Consider the following 21,401-nt stretch of genomic DNA (forward strand, 5'->3'; position numbering starts at 1 on the left):
ATATCAATCCTATTACACTCTTCGATTATTCTTTGACGGAGTTCATCAAGTGTCGTTAACTGGCTCCCATACAGTTTGGATTTAAGGTAACCCCATAGGTAAAAATCTAGAGGAGTAAGATCTGGTGATCTTGGTGGCCATTCAATGAATCCACGACGTCCAATCCATCTTCTCTCGGATACAAATTATCTAAAAAATTTCGAACGCGAGCAGCGTAATGAGGCGGAGCTCCATCTTGCTGGAAAACAATATCTTGGGTGAATTCGCCTGGATTGTTTCTAAGCACATCATTAATTGCAGGAATTATTTGTGTCTCCAACAGATTAAGATAGCTTTCCCCCGTTAAATTGCCTTCGATAAAAAAAGGGCCTAAAATGTGATCCCCTAGTATACCTGCCCAAACATTTAATTTAGTTGGAAATTGAGTATGATACTCTCGAAACAATCGAGGGTTTTCGTCAGACCAATATCTTACGTTTTGTCGATGTATATGACAATTTAAATAGAATGTAGCTTCATCGGAAAAACAAATATGTCTTAAATAATTTGGATCTTGTGAAATAATATTGTCGATAGTTTCACAATATTGCAGTCGTCGAACTGGATCATCCTCTGTCAATTCGTGCACCATTTTCATCTTATAGGGATGAAATTTTTGCTTTTTTAAAATATTTAAAACGGTCCTGTGACTTACTTCGCATTCGCGAGCAACATTTCTAGTTGAACTGGATGGATTTACTACAAATTGAGACAAAATATCTACTTGCTTTTCCTCAGAAATCTTTTTTCTACCATCCCGTTTCTTGTTTTCGACAGAACCAGTTTCAAAAAATTTGGTGACAAGCAGTCTATAGTAATGTCAATCAATTGGACGATCCGGAAAACGTTCATTAAATATTCTCATAGCTTCATGGTAGTTACGGCCTGCTTCACTAAATATTAAAATTGCTTCACATTTGTCTACTAATATACGAGGTGGTGCCATTTTGATTGTTTTGACTTTTGAATACTAAAAATCTACAGGTTACCACTAAAGCTCACCAAATCTCAAGTTCTTGTCAATATTCTTTACAATCAACAGTGCTAATTGCTTGGTTTTTATGACGGTTGTCAAAAACTAGACACGCCAACTAGATTATTTAAAAAATTGTTCTAACCACGATATCTTTAAACGACACAAAAGTATTTATTCTGCAAAAAAATAATTCGGTATAAACGTTCAAGAATAAAAATTAAATAAATTTTGTTATACCGAATGTCCCATATTAAAGCAAAACCAGTGTACCTACTTTTGTATTGTTGTATCGCAAGGTGTATCTCCAAACAATAAATCGTCATTAACAAACAGATCCTTGAGGTTAAAGTAAAGTGTGATACATTTTTGAATTCTTCTTTTCATACCCTTTCCAACGAACTATCACACGACCCCATTGCTATTTAAAAAATCTGAGGGGGTAGCTGTCAAGTGAAGGGATGAAAGGGGTGACAATTTTTTTATGTTATGAAATACCTATATTAAAATAAAAATTGACGGGTCCGAGCATTTTTCATAGTTGTCTTAAATAACGGAGTTTACTAGGAGGGGTAAGACTTAATATCCACACTGTATATAAATAAATGTATAAACGCCAAAGCCTTGGAATGTCCTATTAGAAACGTTTATATGTTACAGGGTAGACGCAAAATCTTGGTCCAATGCTATTCAAATGTATTCAACTTTTTTCGAATCTTGAGAAAACTAAAAAGTATTTTTGAAAAATTTAAACGCAGAATAAAAGATTACATTATAACCGAGGGCCGAAAGTCCCTGAAAACTTTTATAATCTGTATTTGATTTTAATTAGTTACAGGGGTGAAAGAGAAAATTTAGTGTGATTTTTAATTTCATATACCGGGTGTCCACTTATATTTTCCCCCATTTTAACTGCCTATAACTTCTAAACGGCTTAAGATAGAAATATGCGGTTTTCGCTGAAATGTTTTATTTTAGTAAAAGTTTTGTCTGAATAGACTGAATTTTTTATATCGCTTTCAAATACGAAAAGAAAAAAGGCGGATTTTTGAAAAAACGTTGTTGACTTTTTTTTAATGGAACACCCAGTATATTTTTATGTAAATTGAAAGAAAGGTCATTCACCTATCCAGCGATATAAAGTTTTTCAAAATCGGTTGTCAAATCACTGAGTAATTAATTTTTAAAATGAGCGGTGCAACGTGGATATCACATACCTAAATAACATAACTAAGCAAAATGATATTATGTTATGTGATTTCCACATTGCATCTTTCATTTTAAAAATTATTTGCTCAGTCATTTGACAACCGATTTTAAAAAAAATTAATATCGATGGATAGGTAAATGACCGTTTCTTCAAGCTACAAAAAAATATACTGGGTGTTTCAATAAAAAAAGTCAACAACGTTTTTTTTTCCAAAAATCCGCCATTTTTTATTTAAAAGCGACATAAAAAATGGTCATTTACCTAAAAACTTGAAAAAACAGTCATTTCCCTATCCAAGGTATAAACTTTTTTTAAAATCGGTGGTCAAATGACTGAGCAATTAATTTTTAAAATGAGAGATGCAATGTGGAAGTCACATATTATGTTGTTTAGGTATGTGATATCCACGTTGCACCTCTCATTTTAAAAATTAATTACTCAGTGATTTGACAACCGATTTTGAAAAACTTTATATCGCTGGATAGATGAATGACCTTTATTTCAATTTACAAAAAAATATACTGGGTGTTCCATTAAAAAAAAGTAAACAACGTTTTTTTCAAAAATCCGCCATTTTTCTTTTCGTATTTGAAAGCGATATAAAAAATTCAGTCCATTCAGACAAAACTTTTACTAAAATAAAACATTTCAGCGAAAACCGCATATTTATATCTTGAGCCGTTTAGAAGTTATAGGCAGTTAAAATTGGGGAAAATATAAGTGGACACCCGGTATTTCATTCAAAAGAAATTTTTATTTATTCTGAGGGAGTTTCGGCCCTCATTATTAGTTTTCTCAGGATTCGAAAAAATGAATGTATTTAAATAGCATTGGGCCAAGATTTTGCGCCTACCCCCTTAAGAGCATTCATAAATTTTATTTCAGAACTTTTTGAAACGATTTTGAAACATAAAAAATGTTAAATATAATTCTCGTTGCATTCAGTTGTGGTTTAATCCCTCTAAACATGACTAATTTTTAGAAAGAACACAAACAATCTTAAAAAAGGTATATTATTTATTAAAGCTAACAAAAACATTAAATACAATAAATACAATTGATAGATTAAGATTATTAATACTTTTTCAATTTGCGGATTATGGCCAATCGCAAATACCTTCTTTGACATTAAAAATTAGCCCATCGGGGCATTTCATAACATGCTGAACTCCCCCTCCACAGACACAGAAGTTGTTGGAATTGGATGATGCAAGTGGAGTTCCATCAGTTTCTGGACAGTCTAAAATCAAAAAAGGAATTGTAATTAAAGTTACATGATTTTTTTTATTTTGATTTATCTATTTCAAATCCGACATATATTTTTAGAAAAAAAAAAAACAACAGAAACCGAATGGATCTGTTCTTGATCTGTCCGATGTCCGTACTGCCTGATTACTATGTTAAGCTTTATCAAAAATTGTCGAGAATTAAAAGACATATAGCTATTATAGTAAATCTTACCCCCTTGACAAGTAATATTATTTTCATCATTTGCCTCTTCCTTAGATTCATTTTCTTCGTCTGAATTATTGGGGCGATCATCAGTTTCGTTTTCTGGATAGTCACATACTTCTAGATCAGCGTTGTAGACCAATCCGTCTTTACAGGCAAGTAAGTACGGGATGCCATGGGAACACTTGCAGAACTGCGATGGACTAGGGCCAGGTTTTTGAACTACCACATCCGGATCTTCTGCTGGACACTCTAAAAGTAGAAGAGTTCATATATATATGTGTGTGTTCGGAAAAATCTCCGCGGCCAAGTGAATGAAAATTACTAAGTTCTCGGGAAGAACCACGTTGAGAATTTTTTTTTGGCTAAGTGCCCATTCATCTAGTAACAAATGTGTAACCTATTCTAACTAAACTAACTACACTATTATTCTGGAAATTTAAATGAAGAACTACGATGGGGAGAGGAACTAGGATTACTTTTCGCACCTAGGGGTCATTCAAGGTGACTCACAGACAGAAAGGGTAGACCACGGAAAATATAGGTAAATAGGTAAAATATTTGGCGATATAACAGAGGTAACGAGCTTAACACCTACACTAAAATTTTAAGTTACACATTTTAATAAACTTAAGAATAATTTTGTATTCCTGATACATATTTAATGATAGAAAATGGAGTAGATTGAAAGGGGGTATAAGTTTTGCAATAATAAACTATTAATAAATTCCTGGCTTTGTATTTCAAATTTACTGCAAGCATAAAAAATGTGATCTAAGTCGCTCACCACGCTGAGAATTTAAAACTCGACGTTTCGGCACCCATTATCAAGAGGAATATGGTTCCGTTTGAGGTCTCAATCTGCCTACTCCCCTCACTCTTGACGTACCAGTAGTGTGTTGTTCTCTAGGAGAACGGTCAAGCGACACTTAGGTCTCAATCTGCCTACTCCTCAGTGTCGAGTGACGACCTTTTTTTTTGGACTAAGGTGGAACGCTCCCGCGTGCCCCCCATAACCAGCCGCCTACCAACTAAAACCACCCCCTCTTCCGACCCGGAATATCCCTGAACGTGTTCAGTGGATGAACGAAACATGGGGATATTTCGCGCAGTCTAAAAAGGATGTCTGGAGATATCTTACGTGTTAAGAAATCCTATTATGCCTGCCCAGAAGCGGCATGCACATATCAGGAAGTCTGTATCTGAAGTTTGAATAACTGAACCCAAGCACCTGCCTAAAAGCGGCAAACAGCGAGTGACGACCTGTCTTCGCCTGTGTAGCTCCTTTTATACTCTCAGTACCCGCGATAGACACCTGAGCGGGATCGATTGGCGCGAGAGCAGTGGTTGCCATGTTGTCTGCAGTCTTTTAGCGTCATCACGTGTGTTTAGGCTGTCAGGGCGTTTTTCAATTTCGATGGCTTCACTGATAGTTCTCTCGATTTTAAGTAGCGGACAGGGGCGATGGTTTTTGCTTTCTCGAAATTTATTTTGTGACCTGCCTGAATATGATGTTGGGCTAGGGCTGAAGTAGTGTCGGAATGTTTTACAGATATAAAATGTTCGTAAATACGGTTTTGGATTCTTCGGTTTGTCTGTCCTATGTATGTCCGTGGGCAACTGGAACAAGTCATCTTGTAGACATCATGGTCTTAATTGGGGGTTTGGTCTTTTACGGATCTGACGAGATTGGACAAGTCTCCAATCACTGGACTTAGATTGGACACTTGTCCAATCTCGTCAGATCCGTAAAAGACCAAATCCCCAATGAAGACCATGGTGTCTATGAGATACCTTGTTCCAGTTGCCCACGGACATACATAGGACAGACAATCCGACGAATCCAAAACCGTATTTACGAACATTCTATATCTGTAAAAAACTCCGACACTACTTCAGTCCTAGCTCAACATCATATTCAGACAGGTCACAAAATAGATTTCGAGAAAGCAAAAACCATCGCCCCTGTCCGCTCCTTAAAATCGAGAATCATCCGTGAAGCCATCGAAATTGAAAAACGCCCTTACAGCCTAAACACACGCGATGACGCTAAAAGACTGCCGGAAACATGATGACTGCTGCTTCAGCGACTCCTCGCGCCAATCAATTCCGCTTAGGCCTCTCCCGCGCATACAGTTTCCGCGCGGTGCCTACTGAGAGTATAAAATGAGCTACACAGGCGAAGACAGGTCGTTATTCGATACCGAGGAGTAGGCAGATTGAAACCTCAGTGCCGCTTGACCGTTCTCGTAGAGAACAAGACACTGCTGGTAAGTCACGAGTGAGGGGAGTAGGTAGATTGAGACCCCGGACTCGAACGGAACCATACCCCTCTTGATAATGGCTCCAAAATGGTCGAAGTTTTAAATTCTCAACGCGGTTCTTCCTGAGAACTTATGTAATTTTCATATATTATATATTTCATACATTAGTAATTTTCATATATATATATATATATATATATATATATATATATATATATATATATATATATATATATGAAATATATATATATATATATATATATATATATATATATATATATATATATAACAAAATTGTTTTTCTTGGGCTTAGGTTCAAAGATTAGGTTTTAAATTTGGAACCAGATTTTATTTTCCATTTATACACAATCAACGTTTCGGTGGATATCTCTCACCTTTGTCAAGATTGATTCTAAAATTACAAATGAAAGACATACATTATTTTAGAAAAATATTAAAAACTTACCAAACACGTAAAACGACAAACTAACGACGATGAACAGACACAAATTAAAAATTGAGTGTTGATATCTCATTGCTTACTGTCCAAACATATTTTATAGTTAATTACAGGAGCGTATCTTTTATGTTGTGTATCTTTTATGTGTGTCTTTCATTTGTAATTTTAAAATCAATCTTGACAAAGGTGAGAGATATCCACCGAAACGTTGATTGTGTATAAATGGAAAATAAAATCTAGTTCCAAATTTAAAACCTAATCTTTGAACCTAAGCCCAAGAAAAACAATTTTGTTATATATACTTAGTATGGTTCAAGAACATCAATAAAACTATATATATATATAAAACAAAAGATGTAGATCTTTGAAACACACTATATTTATATATATATATATATATATATATATATATATATATATATATATATATATATATATATATATATATATATATATAAATATATATTTATATTTTCTTAAAAAGAAAACGGTGAAGTGTAAATGCACTGTAGGAGTAAAAGTTTATTCTTAGCATCTTTCAATATTTTCCAGTAAGAATGAACTAAAAATGAGAAACACACAAACAAAAACAAAGGCAAACGCAGACGACTCCAGACATATAACTATGTATAAATATCAGTGAGATCGAACAAGATCAACAATCTGCCTATAGTATAAAAGTGCGGAAATTACCATAAGGGCAAGATGACATGTGGAGAGTTTACAAAACTCAGTTGGATACTTAAAACCAGCAAAATATCTCAATACTTAGGAAGCAAATTGAATTGTTCAAGCAGTGCATCCTTCTTATCATGACATACGGATGTCAAACCTGAACCCCAACCAAGTGAAAATTAAAAAAATTTGCCACAACAGAAAGAACTATAAGAGCTATGGAAAGAACAATGTAAGGTATACGAGTGTCAGATAGAAAGGGGAACGACTGCGAAAGATTAAAGACAAAAAATGGAGGACATCACAACCAAAAACATAACGTTAGAGACTTCACAATGGTAAACGACCAAGACGAAGAACACAAATGAGATGGGTACATATCATAAAAAAATAGCTTGTACAAACTGGAAGAATGTTATTGGAAGTAGCTCAGGATAGAGATCGATTGATGAAATTGGGAGGGACCTATGTCCAAAAATTAACGATCGGAGAATATTATTCCCAATAGTTGTACCATCGACATATTTCCTTTATCAATACCAAATATAAAAATTACTCACCAACATTTTCACATATTTGAACCTCCTTGATTTCACCACCATTGTTTCCATTACCATTTTGATTGTCATTGTCATTGTCACTCTCCTCTTTCTCTTCAGGTATTTTGTTATTTCTGTCGTCGTCGTTGGCACATCTAGCATTACTGGGCCAATCACAAATATTCAACTCTGTATTAAATTGAAGGCCTTGTGGGCAGTTTTGGATTATTGGTTTTCCTTCTGTGCACTGCCAGAATTGGGAGCAATCTTCGGCGGGGAAATAAGCAACGGAATCATCGGATGGGCATATTTGTGCTACAATTTGATTATGCTTTTATTTGTGTATATGAGAAAACGTTTGTACGTAAGCATGTTGAATAATATGTTAGAATAGATTTTTTATAATTCCGGGATAAAATTCCAGCGAATTTTGGTTCCGAGTCTGTAAAAACTGTTACGAAATGGGCTGGGATATTACTGGAACGGGCAATTATTGATGACTGGTGTATGGAAAATTTCCTTCCAGTAGCGGATCTAGACATTATTTGCCTTGGGAGGAGAAATTTGCTTTAGGGGTGAACTTTCAATGAAATACCAACCAAACGACATAAAAAAGATAAGCCCAAACTACATAAAAGACGTAAATAATAACTTATATGTATTAATTTCCATTAATTTTCCTAACTAGGATATTTATTGGGTTGAATTTGTCTGTTTGTGGTTTAAGTTTCGTGTCAGTGAATATATTTTTATATTTCAACAATTTTTTTCTTTAATTTTGGACCGTGGCAGGGGGGAAATTTCCCCTTTTTCTCTCCTCATAGATCCACTACTGTTTCCTTTAGACAAGCTGGAATGGTTTGTGTTTGTAGTGTCTGTGTGTAGGTACTGGTAGTCTGAGTTGGGGTTGGTTTTTTTACGGTTTCAGGATGAGTTATTTGGATTTGTTTTGTGCTAATTGTCTCCTCGGTGAGCTAAATGTCTCTAGTTGTCGGATATGGTTTTGCATATATTTATCTGAACGTGCCTGATTTGTGGTATGCTTTGATCTCAGCTGATAGTAACTGTGATGTTACTATTTTCTATGTCGAATCTTTAGGTACTTTTGTAGGAATTTGGGATTAATTCGTGATTTTGTAGTCAATAGGGCGAATTTTTAAAAAATTTTAACACATAGGGGACTCATATTTTGATCTGAGGAGGTTGTAGTTATTGAGTAGTAGGCCAGGAACCGAAGCTTTTCAGCTCGCAATTTTTACAGAATGGATCGATTTGCTTAAAAATTTAAGAATAAGTAGTGGATAGTCCAAGGATCAAAATCTATATGATTCCGAAAGGCGCTTTTACCATGGGGGTGGTTGCCACCCCATCTCGGGGTGGAAATTTTTTATCATATTTTGATCACAAAAGTTGATAAAAACATTAATTCTAAGCAAAAAATGTTCTATACATTTTTTTTGATAAAATTAATAGTTTTCGATTTATTCGCCATCGAATGTGTTAGTTTTATATAGAAAAGATCAATGTTTTTCGATATAATATGTACCCATTTACGATTCACTCAATTTTTGCCGTAGAAACATTTTTTTCAAACCAAATTCTCGGGAATTAAATAGCCTACAATTTTATATTGAAACATTTTTTCGTATCTCTGATGCTAATCTTTCTATAATGAAGAAAATGGCATTTTTTACCAAACTACACAAATTCGTTATTCGCTTTTAACTCCAGTTTTTTAAAAACTAACCATTCTAAGCCAGTCAAACTTCTAGAATCTATTAATAATACATAGATAAATAAGAATGAATAAAGCCAATGACTAAAAACAAAGCTAACTTACATTATATTATTATGCTTGCAATTGGATTTCCCTTTTTTTTTTCAAAAAAATATATTGATTTTTTAACCGTAACTTTTTATTTTTTATCTTAGAAAGTTTGGTAAAACATAGTTTTGTAGGGTTTTACAAGATCTATAAGCCTATTAATATTAAATCTTTTTAAAATCATCAGTCGCAAAAAGAGGTGACAAAGGGTTGGTAAAGGTGGGTTTTGCATGTAATTATAAGTTTTAATTGTACATAGCTCACTCAATTTTTGCAAACCAGATTCTTGGGAATTAAATAAGCTACAATTTCATATTTAAACATTTTTTCGTATCTCGAATTCTAATCTTTTTTTTTTTTGAAAAATGGCTTTGGCAGAGCCAATTAGCCAGACTTGTTTGTGATTGATTGCAGATTCATAGTCATAAATTTCTTATTTCATAACATAAGTACATACTACAATATTATTTTTAGATACATAGGTACATTGTGTTGCTTTTTTTTATTTTGTTTTTTTTTTTGTTAAATTATTTTACTATGTTTTTTTTAATATATATTTTAATTTGTGCTAAACACATTTTTTTACTTTCTTTTTTTTTATTTTTCTTTTCAAATCCTAATCTTGATATTCTGAAGGAAAAACCCATTTTTTTCCAAACCACAAAAATTCGTTATTCGCTTTTAACTCCATAGGCCGTCGGTACATAATTCGCAAATATTTTACGGCTATGCCTACTTTTTCTGTCTTTACACGGCAAATTACGTGTAGTAAAATTCACACTGGTATGGATATGTAAACATTACTAGAATGTCATTCGACTTGAAAATGTCATCATTAACTTAAAGATATGGCTTTTGAATGTTCGTGGATAACTGTTATTTGTATAATTGCAAATTATTAATTCAGTTATTAAATGTGATAATTTTTTCACTAACTATTTATTCAGTGATTGTTATAATTTATATGTACAACAAAAACTAATACTCAATCGAGAAAAGAGCAAAAGTGTTTTAACAATATATTTTTAATAATATATTGTTACTATGGAACGCTTACAATTTTGAACATCTTTAACAACAAAATACTTGTATCACACAATATAAATTATCCTGATGTATTATCTGCTTGGATCTTCCACAAATAATACACAATAAATAACTTTTTATGAAGTTAACGTCTTAAATCAATTATTTTTATCAAATACACTATACAGGGTGTCCCGAAAAGATTGGTCATAAATTATACTACACATTCTGGGGTCAAAATAGTTCGATTGAACCTAACTTACCTTAGTACAAATGTGCTCGTAAAAAAAGTTACAGCCCTTTGAAGTTACAAAATGAAAATCGATTTTTTTCAATATATCGAAAACTATTAGAGATTTTGTATTGAAAATGGACATGTATCATTCTTATGGCAGGAACATCTTAAAACAAAATTATAATGGAATTTGTCCACCCCATAAAAATTTTATGGGGGTTTTGTTCCCTTAAACCCCCCAAACTTTTGTGTACGTTCCAATTATTCATTATTGTAGTATAGTACCCTCGGAGATCCGTGGAAAAAATTTACACCCAAAATAACAAAATTCAGTTTGGCAACACTGTGCGAATGTTGATAGTAACATATCCTTTTTAAGATAAGCACAGCTGTAATTTAGTCCAAACAAATTAATATATTTTTTTTGTCAACAAAAATGAGATTTTTCAGCCAAATAATGTTTCAAATATGATGTGCAAAATAATTTTTAATTGGGTTCTGCTAATGGGAGTTACATGGTACGAAAGTCCGGACCTGGCAGAATCCCAACCAACACCTGCAGCTTACTCTGCAGTTTCCACCAGAAGTTTGTTAGATTGTTTCATTATATTTGCATTGTAAAATTCATTATTATTCTTGGTCTTGTCGAGTTCAGTCATATTTAAAATTGTAGTTTAGAAATAAAAATATTTTTTAAAAACCGATTTCATTTTTCGAAATCCAAAATTGGCGCAGTCAGTAGGATTTGTGCGAGTCGCGAAACTGTGAATTTCGTATTTATCGGAAAACAGAACTTTTCGGGACTTTGGCGTTTTAACACCTTAAGTGCAAATCCAAACGAACATTCCGTTTTGTGGAAAGCAGCCCCAGTGGAAAGCAGCCCTTCAGTGACAGCAGACCTTCATTTGGGTAGACAAATTTGGAGAAGTAGTTGGCAAAGACTATCGAGGTGAGTGCCAAGTTTCCTTCTTGCCTTCCTTATTTATTTTTCATAAATTCGGAAGATAGTTTTGTTAAGACATTGTTTATGAAACGATATTTTAATTTTTATGATTGATGAAGATTCCTTGGTAGAATCTCTTAAGAATTTAAAAGTAAGCTTTAAAAGTAAAAAGAGTAAAGATAAGAAAAATATTAAAATGGCAACTAGTCAAGCTGAACGTCGTCCTATTAATTGGGAATTATTTAAATCAAAAATTTCAAATATTAGACCTTATGATGGCGATACTAATACCTTAAACAAATTTATTTCTCTTTGCGATAATTTAGTTATTACATATAGAGCATATAATGACCAAGAATTAAATAATCACATTTTTGAATGTATTCAAAATAAACTTGTAGGAAAGGCTGAGCTTATGGTAGGAAATAGGGTAGAATTAAATGATTGGACACTTTTAAAAGCCGCGCTTATACAATGTTTTTCTGATAAACGTAACTTAGAATGTTTAACACAAGAACTGACTAGAACTAGGCCACAAAGAAATGAAAATTTAATAGAATTTGGAAATAGATTACAATTATTGAGAAGTAGTATAGTACAAAGAATTAGCAATGATACTAATCTTGATGCAAATCAAAAAGTTGTTTTCATACAATTTTGCGAAAATACAGCACTAAATACTTTTATTGCGGGTTGTACCGGCACATTAAGAAATAATATGCATTTAAAAGCACCAGCTTCTTTAGAACACGCCATAGCTTATGTAAATGAATTCGAGAACTTCGAAAAACTCTATTCCGATATTAATGACAATAAATCACACCAAAATAGAAACAATTTCAGAAAGCAGAATTTCCCTAATCCAAACAGGCAATTTTATAATCCTATGAGCAATCAATATTTTCAACCAAACTCTTCTATTCCCCCAAATCCAAACTTTAATACAAATAATAATTATTTTCAAAATCCCCCATGGCCTCGCCAACCTATTAACGTACAGCCTCAACAGTTACCCCCTAAAAATCTCCCAACGAACTCAGAAGTCTTCGGACCTTCCCGAAATACGAATATTTTCAGACCAAATCAAATTCCCCAGCATCGCCTTCCGAAACCGGAACCGATGAATATGTCTACAAATTCTAGATTCCCGTCAACGTTCAATAGAAGAACAAATAATTTTAGGAGAAACTATTTTCAAAATAATGGGCAAAAGCCAAATATAATAGCTGAAGAATTATATAATAATGATTACGATGGACAGGAATGCGAACAGACGCATAGAGACGTCGACGCAGATAGCCATTCCAGTGAGCAAGTAGATTTAGATTATTTTTCTCAGAATTTTCAGGAAGCCGCCTCAGAAAACCAAATAACTTAATCGAATTGAATTTAACCTCTAATAACCCTTTACCTTATATTACTATTTCTAATCCTCCATTAAAATTATTGGTAGATACCGGTAGTACTAAGTCAATCTTAAAACCAAGTATTGCTGAACAATTTTATTCAGATTGTATATTTCATTTCAACGTTTCAATTTCCACGTCTCTCGGTACGAAAAATATCAAATACCAAGCTGCGATACCAGCGTTTCAAGAATTTAACCGCGACAATATCTTAAATTTCATATTATACGACTTCCACGAATTTTTCGACGGCGTGGTCGGTATAAATGACCTATTATCAATGAGGTTTAATATTGACCTTAATAATAAATGTCTTGTTAGCACTAACGCAATAATCCCTATTAAATTTAGAAAACCATCAGACATAAAGTTTGAAATATCTGTTGGCCCTTATGAAAAGATTTTAAAGGAAGTGCCTGTGACCGTACCAAACGGTGAAATATTAATTGATAAGATAATTTTAGGTGATATGTATGTACCAGAAATGCTAACTGTAGCAAATAATGGTTTAGCTTTAGTAGAATTTGTCAATGAAACAAATAAAAATTTATCTATAACTTTATTAAAACCCCTATACGCTTATCCATATAATTCTAATGTTTATCAATGTTATAAATTTGAATTTTCTAATAGACAAAATAAACATAAAATAGATAAAATGCAAATACAAAATCTTGTTAGAACGGATCATATGAACGCAGAAGAAAAATCCGAAATTATCAAATTATGCTCTCAATATAAAGATATATTTTTGAAACCCGGTGACCCACTTACATTTACGTCAAAAGTAAAACATGTTATTAAAACAACCGACGAAGAACCTGTACATGTAAAGTCGTACAGATATCCGTATGTCCACAAGGAAGAAATTAAAAAGCAAATTGACAAAATGTTAGACGACGGGATTATTAGACCCAGCAGCAGTCCTTGGGGATCGCCGCTTTGGATCGTAAAGAAGAAACTCGATTCTTCCAATCAACAAAAATTTCGTTGCGTTATAGATTATAGGAAACTTAACGATAAAACCATTAGTGATCGATATCCGATACCCAATATTACCGAAATATTGGACAAATTAGGACGAGCACAATATTTTACTACTCTTGATTTAGCTAGCGGTTTTCATCAAATCGAGATGAGCCCCTGCTCCATAGAAAAAACAGCATTCAGCGTTAACAATGGACACTACGAATTTTTAAGAATGCCTTTTGGCTTAAAAAACGCACCATCCACCTTCCAAAGGGTAATGGATGAAATACTAAAGGATTTACAAAATAAAATCTGTATGGTATATATGGACGATATAATTATTTTTAGCACAAGTCTCCAAGAGCACATTCAAAATTTAAAATTAGTGTTTGCAAAACTAAAAGATGCACAATTAAAAATACAAATTGATAAATGCGAATTCCTCAGAAAGGAAGTTGAATTTTTAGGGCATATAGTGACCCCAGACGGAGTTAAGCCTAATCCAAAAAAGATTAAAGCTATTAAAAATTTTCCTATCCCTCGTACACAGAAGGAAATAAAATCATTTTTAGGTTTGTTAGGATACTATAGAAAATTTATTAAAAACTTTGCAGCTATAACTAAACCTATGACCATGTGTTTGAAAAAGGATCAGAAAGTTATCCACAATAAAGAATTCTTAGACTGTTTTAATATTTGTAAAAATCTTTTAACTTCAGAACCTATTTTAGCTTATCCTGACTTTAATAAAACTTTTCAATTAATAACAGATGCCTCTAATTTCGCAATAGGCTCTGTTCTAATGCAAGATAACCATCCTATATGTTACGCCTCACGTACTTTGAATTCAGCCGAAATTAATTATTCAACCATAGAAAAAGAGTTATTAGCGATTGTATATGGTTGCAAATATTTTCGACCTTATCTCTTCGGTCGCAGATTCCAAATTTTAACTGATCATAAACCCCTTCAGTGGTTGTTCTCACTTAAAGAGCCAAACTCTCGCTTAGTAAGGTGGAGACTTAAGCTCGAAGAATTTGATTATAATATTCAATATTTAAAAGGAAAAAATAATAAAGTAGCCGACGCACTTTCTAGAATTAAAATAGATTCCGACTTGAATGCTATCGAGACAGAATCGATGGATGTTAATTTAGGCGACATAAATGAAATAATAGATAATGAACTAAGCAACTTAGACGATTTACCGCAACTTTCAGAAGGAGACCTTGACTCCTTACTAAATGATGGATCAACAAATAAAATAAATATTATTTCGGACATACAAGTTCGACCCCCTTTCGAAAATCCAGAAACAGAAGACTCAGATTTAGAAACGTGTCATACTTCTTTAGAAAATCCAATTCTAGGTATACCCATAACCGAAAGAGCTTTAAATACTTATAAAAATCAAATTATAATAATAGGTGGAGAAATAAATAAAATAAAATGCAAAAATGAAAAAATATTTGATAATAATAGATTTTATGTTACTTTACCCCAAAGAAATATTGAAGAAAGTATTTTTAAATTTGTAAAAGAATATATAGACCCCAAAAAGATTTATGCATTGTATTTTAGAGAAAATATTTTACCAGAAACATTTGTAGTAATAGTTCAGAATTATTTTAAAAATTCTGCTTTTAAATTTGTACATTCCACAAAATTTTTAACTGACATAATAAATACGCAGGAACAAAAAGAAAAATTAGAATATTATCATGTACACAAAAAAAGGACATCGTGGTATAAACGAAGTAAAAATGTCTTTAGGATCACGTTACTATTGGCCAAAAATGGCAGAAGATATCGAACAATTTATAAATAATTGCGAAACCTGTCTTAAAAATAAATACGATAGAAATCCTCCAATTATAAAATTTAGTTTAACTCCCACTGCATCAAAACCCTTTGAACATATTCATGTAGATGTCTTTAAAATTTCTAATCAATCATATTTAACGATCATAGATTCATTTTCGAGATATGCCCAAGCATACCCTTTACCTAGTGTCAATGGCACCTCTGTAGTGGAAAATTTACTTCTCTTTGTAAGCCACCATGGTTTACCATATAAAATTACCGCCGATTGTGGCACAGAATTCAAAAATAATGACCTTAAAGATTTTTGTAAACTTCACCATATAGAACTACATTTCACAACTTCTAAAAATAGTAATTCCAACTCTCCCGTAGAAAGGTTTCATTCTACATTAATAGAATGCTTTCGCTGTCTTAGAGAGGAAAATGAAGAATTAACCCCTAATCAATTAATAAAACATGCTATTCTAAGTTATAATAATTCAATTCATTCCATCACTAAATTTACCCCATTTGAAATCATAAAAGGACATATTAATAGTCCAGATCCTTTTGACTTGGACGATAACCTTATATTATCTTACTATGTACAAAATCATAAAAAAGCAAGTAAACAGTTATATGAAATAATAAAAACTAGAAACGAAGAAACAAAAGAAAAAATAATTAATAAATTAAATGAAAATCGAAATGACCCTCCAGATTTTTCTAACCAAGACGTTGCATACGTCAAAACAAAATTGCGCGATAAAAAGGCACCCAAATTTAAAAAGACTGAAATTGTTCAAGATTCAGGTCTTATATTACAAACTAATAAAGGAAATTACCATAAAAATATAATCAGAAAACCCAAAATAAAACCAAAAATATCTTTTCAGGAAAATGAAAATCCGGACAACGTGTTTGCTCCTGATATTCCTGGCACTTCAACATAGATGTGAAGGAGAAGATGTAAAAATTACTCCTATATCGAACCCTTTGTTACCCATATTGTTAGGACCCTGTAAAATTATTTACACTAAGCATACTTTTATACACTATCTAGATTTAAGAGAAGTAACTAAACAGATAACTAGTTTAACTAAACATTTTTATAGCCTTAAGAATAGTCTAATAGTAAGTAATGCTTCTAACCCTATATCTTTTCATAACTTAGCTGAACAAATGACAAAAAGAACCGAATTCTTAATAAAAATTCTTGAAAGAAAATTTGAAAATTTAAATCCACATATTCGCTCTAAAAGAGGTTTAATAGATGGAATAGGCAAAATTAATAAATGGGCTTTTGGAACTTTAGATGCCGACGATGGAGAACGATACGATAAAGCAATCAATATTTTACAATTAAATCAGAAAAATGTAATTCATGAACTTAACCTTCAGTCAACTTTGTACAAAAAGCTTGTTAATCATTATAATCAGTCTTTATCAACCTTGTGGCAAAATCAACAAAAATTGCAAGACAATATTGAAAAATTTAAATATTCATTAGAAACCAAAATAATTACTTTGGGTAACTACATAACTTATCAAAGTATCCTTTACCAAATTAATCTCGATTGCCAAAATTTAATAACATTTATTGACAATATTGAAAATTCGATCGTTTTCTCTAAATTAAATACTCTTCACAATTCAATAATATCTACCCAAGAAATCTCAGAAATGATGTCATATTTATCACATATATACAAAGAAGAACAGATCGCAAAATTTAACAATGTGCTAACATACTATCTCTTTCTCAGTACCCAAGTAACCTTTTATGAATCCAAGCTTATATTCGCTATCCATGTTCCTATATTCAAATCAGAAAATTACGACTTCTTCCATGTTTACCCCGTAATACAAAATCATCAAACATATATTCCTTTATATCCCTACTTGGCAAAAGGAGAAAAATCACTATCGATAAAAGAAGAATGTCCCATCCTCGAAACCAGATACTACTGTCAACAGGACCACACCCAAATAGATACCTGCACCTATAAATTGATTGATGGACGTAATCCAGAGAAATGCTACGCCACTGAAATAAATCTACAAGAACCCATTATTGAACACGTTATGGATAACCAAATCTTGATAATTCCGTCCAGTACTGTCAAATTCATCTCAAAATGTGTGTCCAATTCGTTTTTGGAAATAAAAGAACCTTCGTTAATAGAATTCCCACCAAAATGTGAAATAGAGGTTGGAACCTTAAAATTTTCAAACAACCCACGTATCCAATCTGGAAAAATCATTATATTACCAAAATTAGAACATTTTTCGACTGAAAAGGTAAATTATCAAGTAACCAATTTAAGCAAAATCGATGTGGAAGGACTATACGAAATTAACAGAATCACCAGAAATCTTTCACCTGTAGAAGAAATTGGCTTTCCAACTACACCCATTATCAGCACTGGTTCAGTCATCCTAACTATATTAATACTAATCGTTACAATTTATGTCATTACTAGATGCCGAAAATATTACAAAAATAAGAAGGTTCCTGACGAAATCCCATTGGAAGAAAGATGTCCCCAAAATTTGGAATCCAAAAATACCTCCGTTATTTTTTCCTCTTAAGGACGGAGGAGTTACATGGTACGAAAGTCCGGACCTGGCAGAATCCCAACCAACACCTGCAGCTTACTCTGCAGTTTCCACCAGAAGTTTGTTAGATTGTTTCATTATATTTGCATTGTAAAATTCATTATTATTCTTGGTCTTGTCGAGTTCAGTCATATTTAAAATTGTAGTTTAGAAATAAAAATATTTTTTAAAAACCGATTTCATTTTTCGAAATCCAAAATTTGGGCTTGCTTTTTTTGTCATTAAAGTAAAAAAAAACTAAATTTTACTCATTAAATCAATGTTGTCCGGTTATCGTCTTAATTATTTTAACTGTACTAATATCCGTTGAGTAATTCTGAATGAGTAATAGGTCGTTAAAACATTTTATCTATACTGGCTTCTGGAATATCTTAAAAATATCGAATTTCATTGATAAAATGCGCATATTCCACCGATCTTCGCTTCGACTATACCATTAGTTAATTACAACGTTTCTAAAACTTTTTTTGTTTAAGCCAGTTTTTATCGAGATGCGGCTTCTGTTTTAATATATTTACATAAAAATTTTATGGGGGTTTTGTTCCTTTAAACCCCCCAGATGTTTGTGTACGTTCCAATTAAACTATTACTTTGGTACCATTAGTTAAACACAGTGTTTTTAAAACTTTTTTGCCTCTTAGTCTTTTTTTGATAAGTTACCTTTTATCGAGATGTGGCTTCTTTTTCAAAATATACCTAAAAATGTAAATTATAAATAAATTTTCAGATTATTAAGGCTATGGGTACATAATTCACAAATATTCCCTACTTTTTCTGTCTTTACACGGCAAATTACGTGTAGTAAAATTCACACTGGTATGGAAACTGCAGATGTAAACATTAGGTTGACAGTGACATTGTCATTAGAAAGTTAGAGATGGCTATTTCGGTTTCGTTCAGTTTTTGAATGTTCTTGGATAACCTTTACTTATATAAATGATAGGATCATTTTTTCACTAATTATGTATTCAGTGGTTACCATTATTTATATACTATACAAATAGTCGAAAAAGAAAAAAAGTTTATTAGCGGAAACAGAAGACCAACTTCAGATATGGATGAACATATTATCAGAAGAAAGTCACAGGCTGTTAAAGTCATTCTTCAGAGTTCCCAAATCTTCATATACCTGGGGAGAGAGCTAAATACTCAACTAGACCACTGAAAAGAAATCATAAGACGAATTGAAATAGCAAGGTCTGGTTTCATGAACATGCGTAAAATGCTCTGTAACCCCAAGCTATCAGTCACAATAAGATTGAGAACACTAAAGTGTTATGTGTGAATGTGTGGTATATATTACCAGTATGACTTTAACAAATTGAATTTATTCGAAATGTGGATGAACCGCCGAATGTTAAGAATAAGCTGGGCCAGCAGAACCACGAATGAAAAATTACTAAAAATAATAAACACACGTCCTCATCTGGTCAATACTATCAAAATTAGATAGACTTCATATCTAGGACACATAATGCGCCATAGGGAATTTGAGCAGCTTCAGGTAATATTAAATGGCAATATCGAAGGTAAAAGGGGTTAAAGAAGAAAGAAAAAATCTTGGCTCCGAAACATCAGAGATTGGACCCACACAACAGGAAATGACTTAATTAATCAAGCCCAGAATAGAGAGAAATTTGCCATATTGACCGCCAACCTCAATAGAGAAGTCACTTAGGAAAAGGAGCCGAAAATATCATTTTATTATTTTTCTTCGAGAAAAAAAGCGTTAAAACTCTCCGTAAAAAGCGAAGCCTTTAATTATAAAATCTCAAAATCATCTTTTAAAATATGAAGCCAACATTTAATAATTCACTCAAGAAAATGGGCGGAATGCATAAAACGTAGTAGAAGCTATTGCTTCAGCAAATAGTCACTACTTTGTAGCATTTTCTTTTACATAAAAGTAGGTGCGTTTTTGGAGAAGAACTTACTACACAAGAGAAGTACCTACTACTGACCAGAAGTATCTACTAAAAAGCGTAGCGCCAGCCGTGTCTGCATTACACCAATCGTGATGGAATTAGTTTTCCATGTGCTTGTGATTTGTGAATTCACATTTTTACGTACCACATTATTAGAATTGTACATGAGTAAAAATGAGTGACTCAGATCCGAAGCGACAAAAGAGTTACGCTAGGTTAAAAATGAACAATTGTTATTTGTTAATCTTCTTCACAATTATTAAATTTTATTTGATAAAAGAATGACCCAAAAATTAAGAATCTTCTTCTTAGTTTGTAAATTTTTCTATGATACACATTCATAAGAGCTGTCATATTGTAACAAAGCAATACCTACGCCGAAGACGTCCACCCACCAACTTCACTTAAACTGAAGCAAAATACTGCTAAACAAGCACATACTTCAAAAGCGTAGTACGTTCTTCTATGTAGGCTGGTAAATAGTAGCAAATACTACGGAGAAAAGCAAATGCTTTTTAAGTGTAGTGAAATCTTCAAAAATGTAGTACGTACTTGAAGCATTAGCATTTACTACATTTTATGCCACCATGGGCACGTTACTTTATAGCTAAACTCGTACCTATTTACGGTTATCAGAACAAACTCTTATAAAATAATACTTTTATTTGAAATTTAGTGACTTGAAATACTTGGATTTTCCATAAATAATATATAAACAATAAATAACTTTTTATTAATTGTACGCCTTAAATCAATTATTATTTTTCAAATACACTATCAATACTATTTAATAAACAACTCTTTGATTGATTTTATTATCATCGTAAAAGCGTTAAAAAGCAGTAGCAGAATGAACTGCTATATCAAAATAGCGGGTCGGACACATCTCTACTTGTCACTGTCTTGAGTCTTGTCATAACATTATATTCGAATGAGTGCGTTGTATGACAAAGATAGCGAATGTTCGATTTCCACGGACTTGGTGTCCATTTTTTTCGAATCCTGAAAAAAACTAATAAATATTTTAAAAAAATTTAA

At 32.5% G+C, this 21,401-nt stretch overlaps 1 protein-coding gene across 1 annotated transcript in view; it reads right to left on the bottom strand.

Moving 5' to 3' along the window:
• Positions 1–3,221: 3,221 nt before the first annotated feature.
• LOC126883917 (peritrophin-1-like) overlaps positions 3,222–21,401 on the bottom strand; it is a 46,170-nt gene continuing 27,990 nt past the window's right edge. Inside the window, exons 2-4 of the mRNA XM_050649640.1 lie at positions 7,634–7,927; positions 3,684–3,926; positions 3,222–3,462 (exon numbers count right to left, since the gene is read on the bottom strand). Coding sequence (XP_050505597.1) covers positions 3,320–3,462; positions 3,684–3,926; positions 7,634–7,927 — 680 coding nt within the window. The 3' untranslated portion in view covers positions 3,222–3,319. The remainder of the gene's footprint in view (positions 3,463–3,683; positions 3,927–7,633; positions 7,928–21,401) is intronic.

The sequence above is a fragment of the Diabrotica virgifera genome, chromosome 4, assembly GCF_917563875.1.
Source record: "Diabrotica virgifera virgifera chromosome 4, PGI_DIABVI_V3a".
NCBI lineage: Eukaryota > Metazoa > Arthropoda > Insecta > Coleoptera > Chrysomelidae > Diabrotica > Diabrotica virgifera.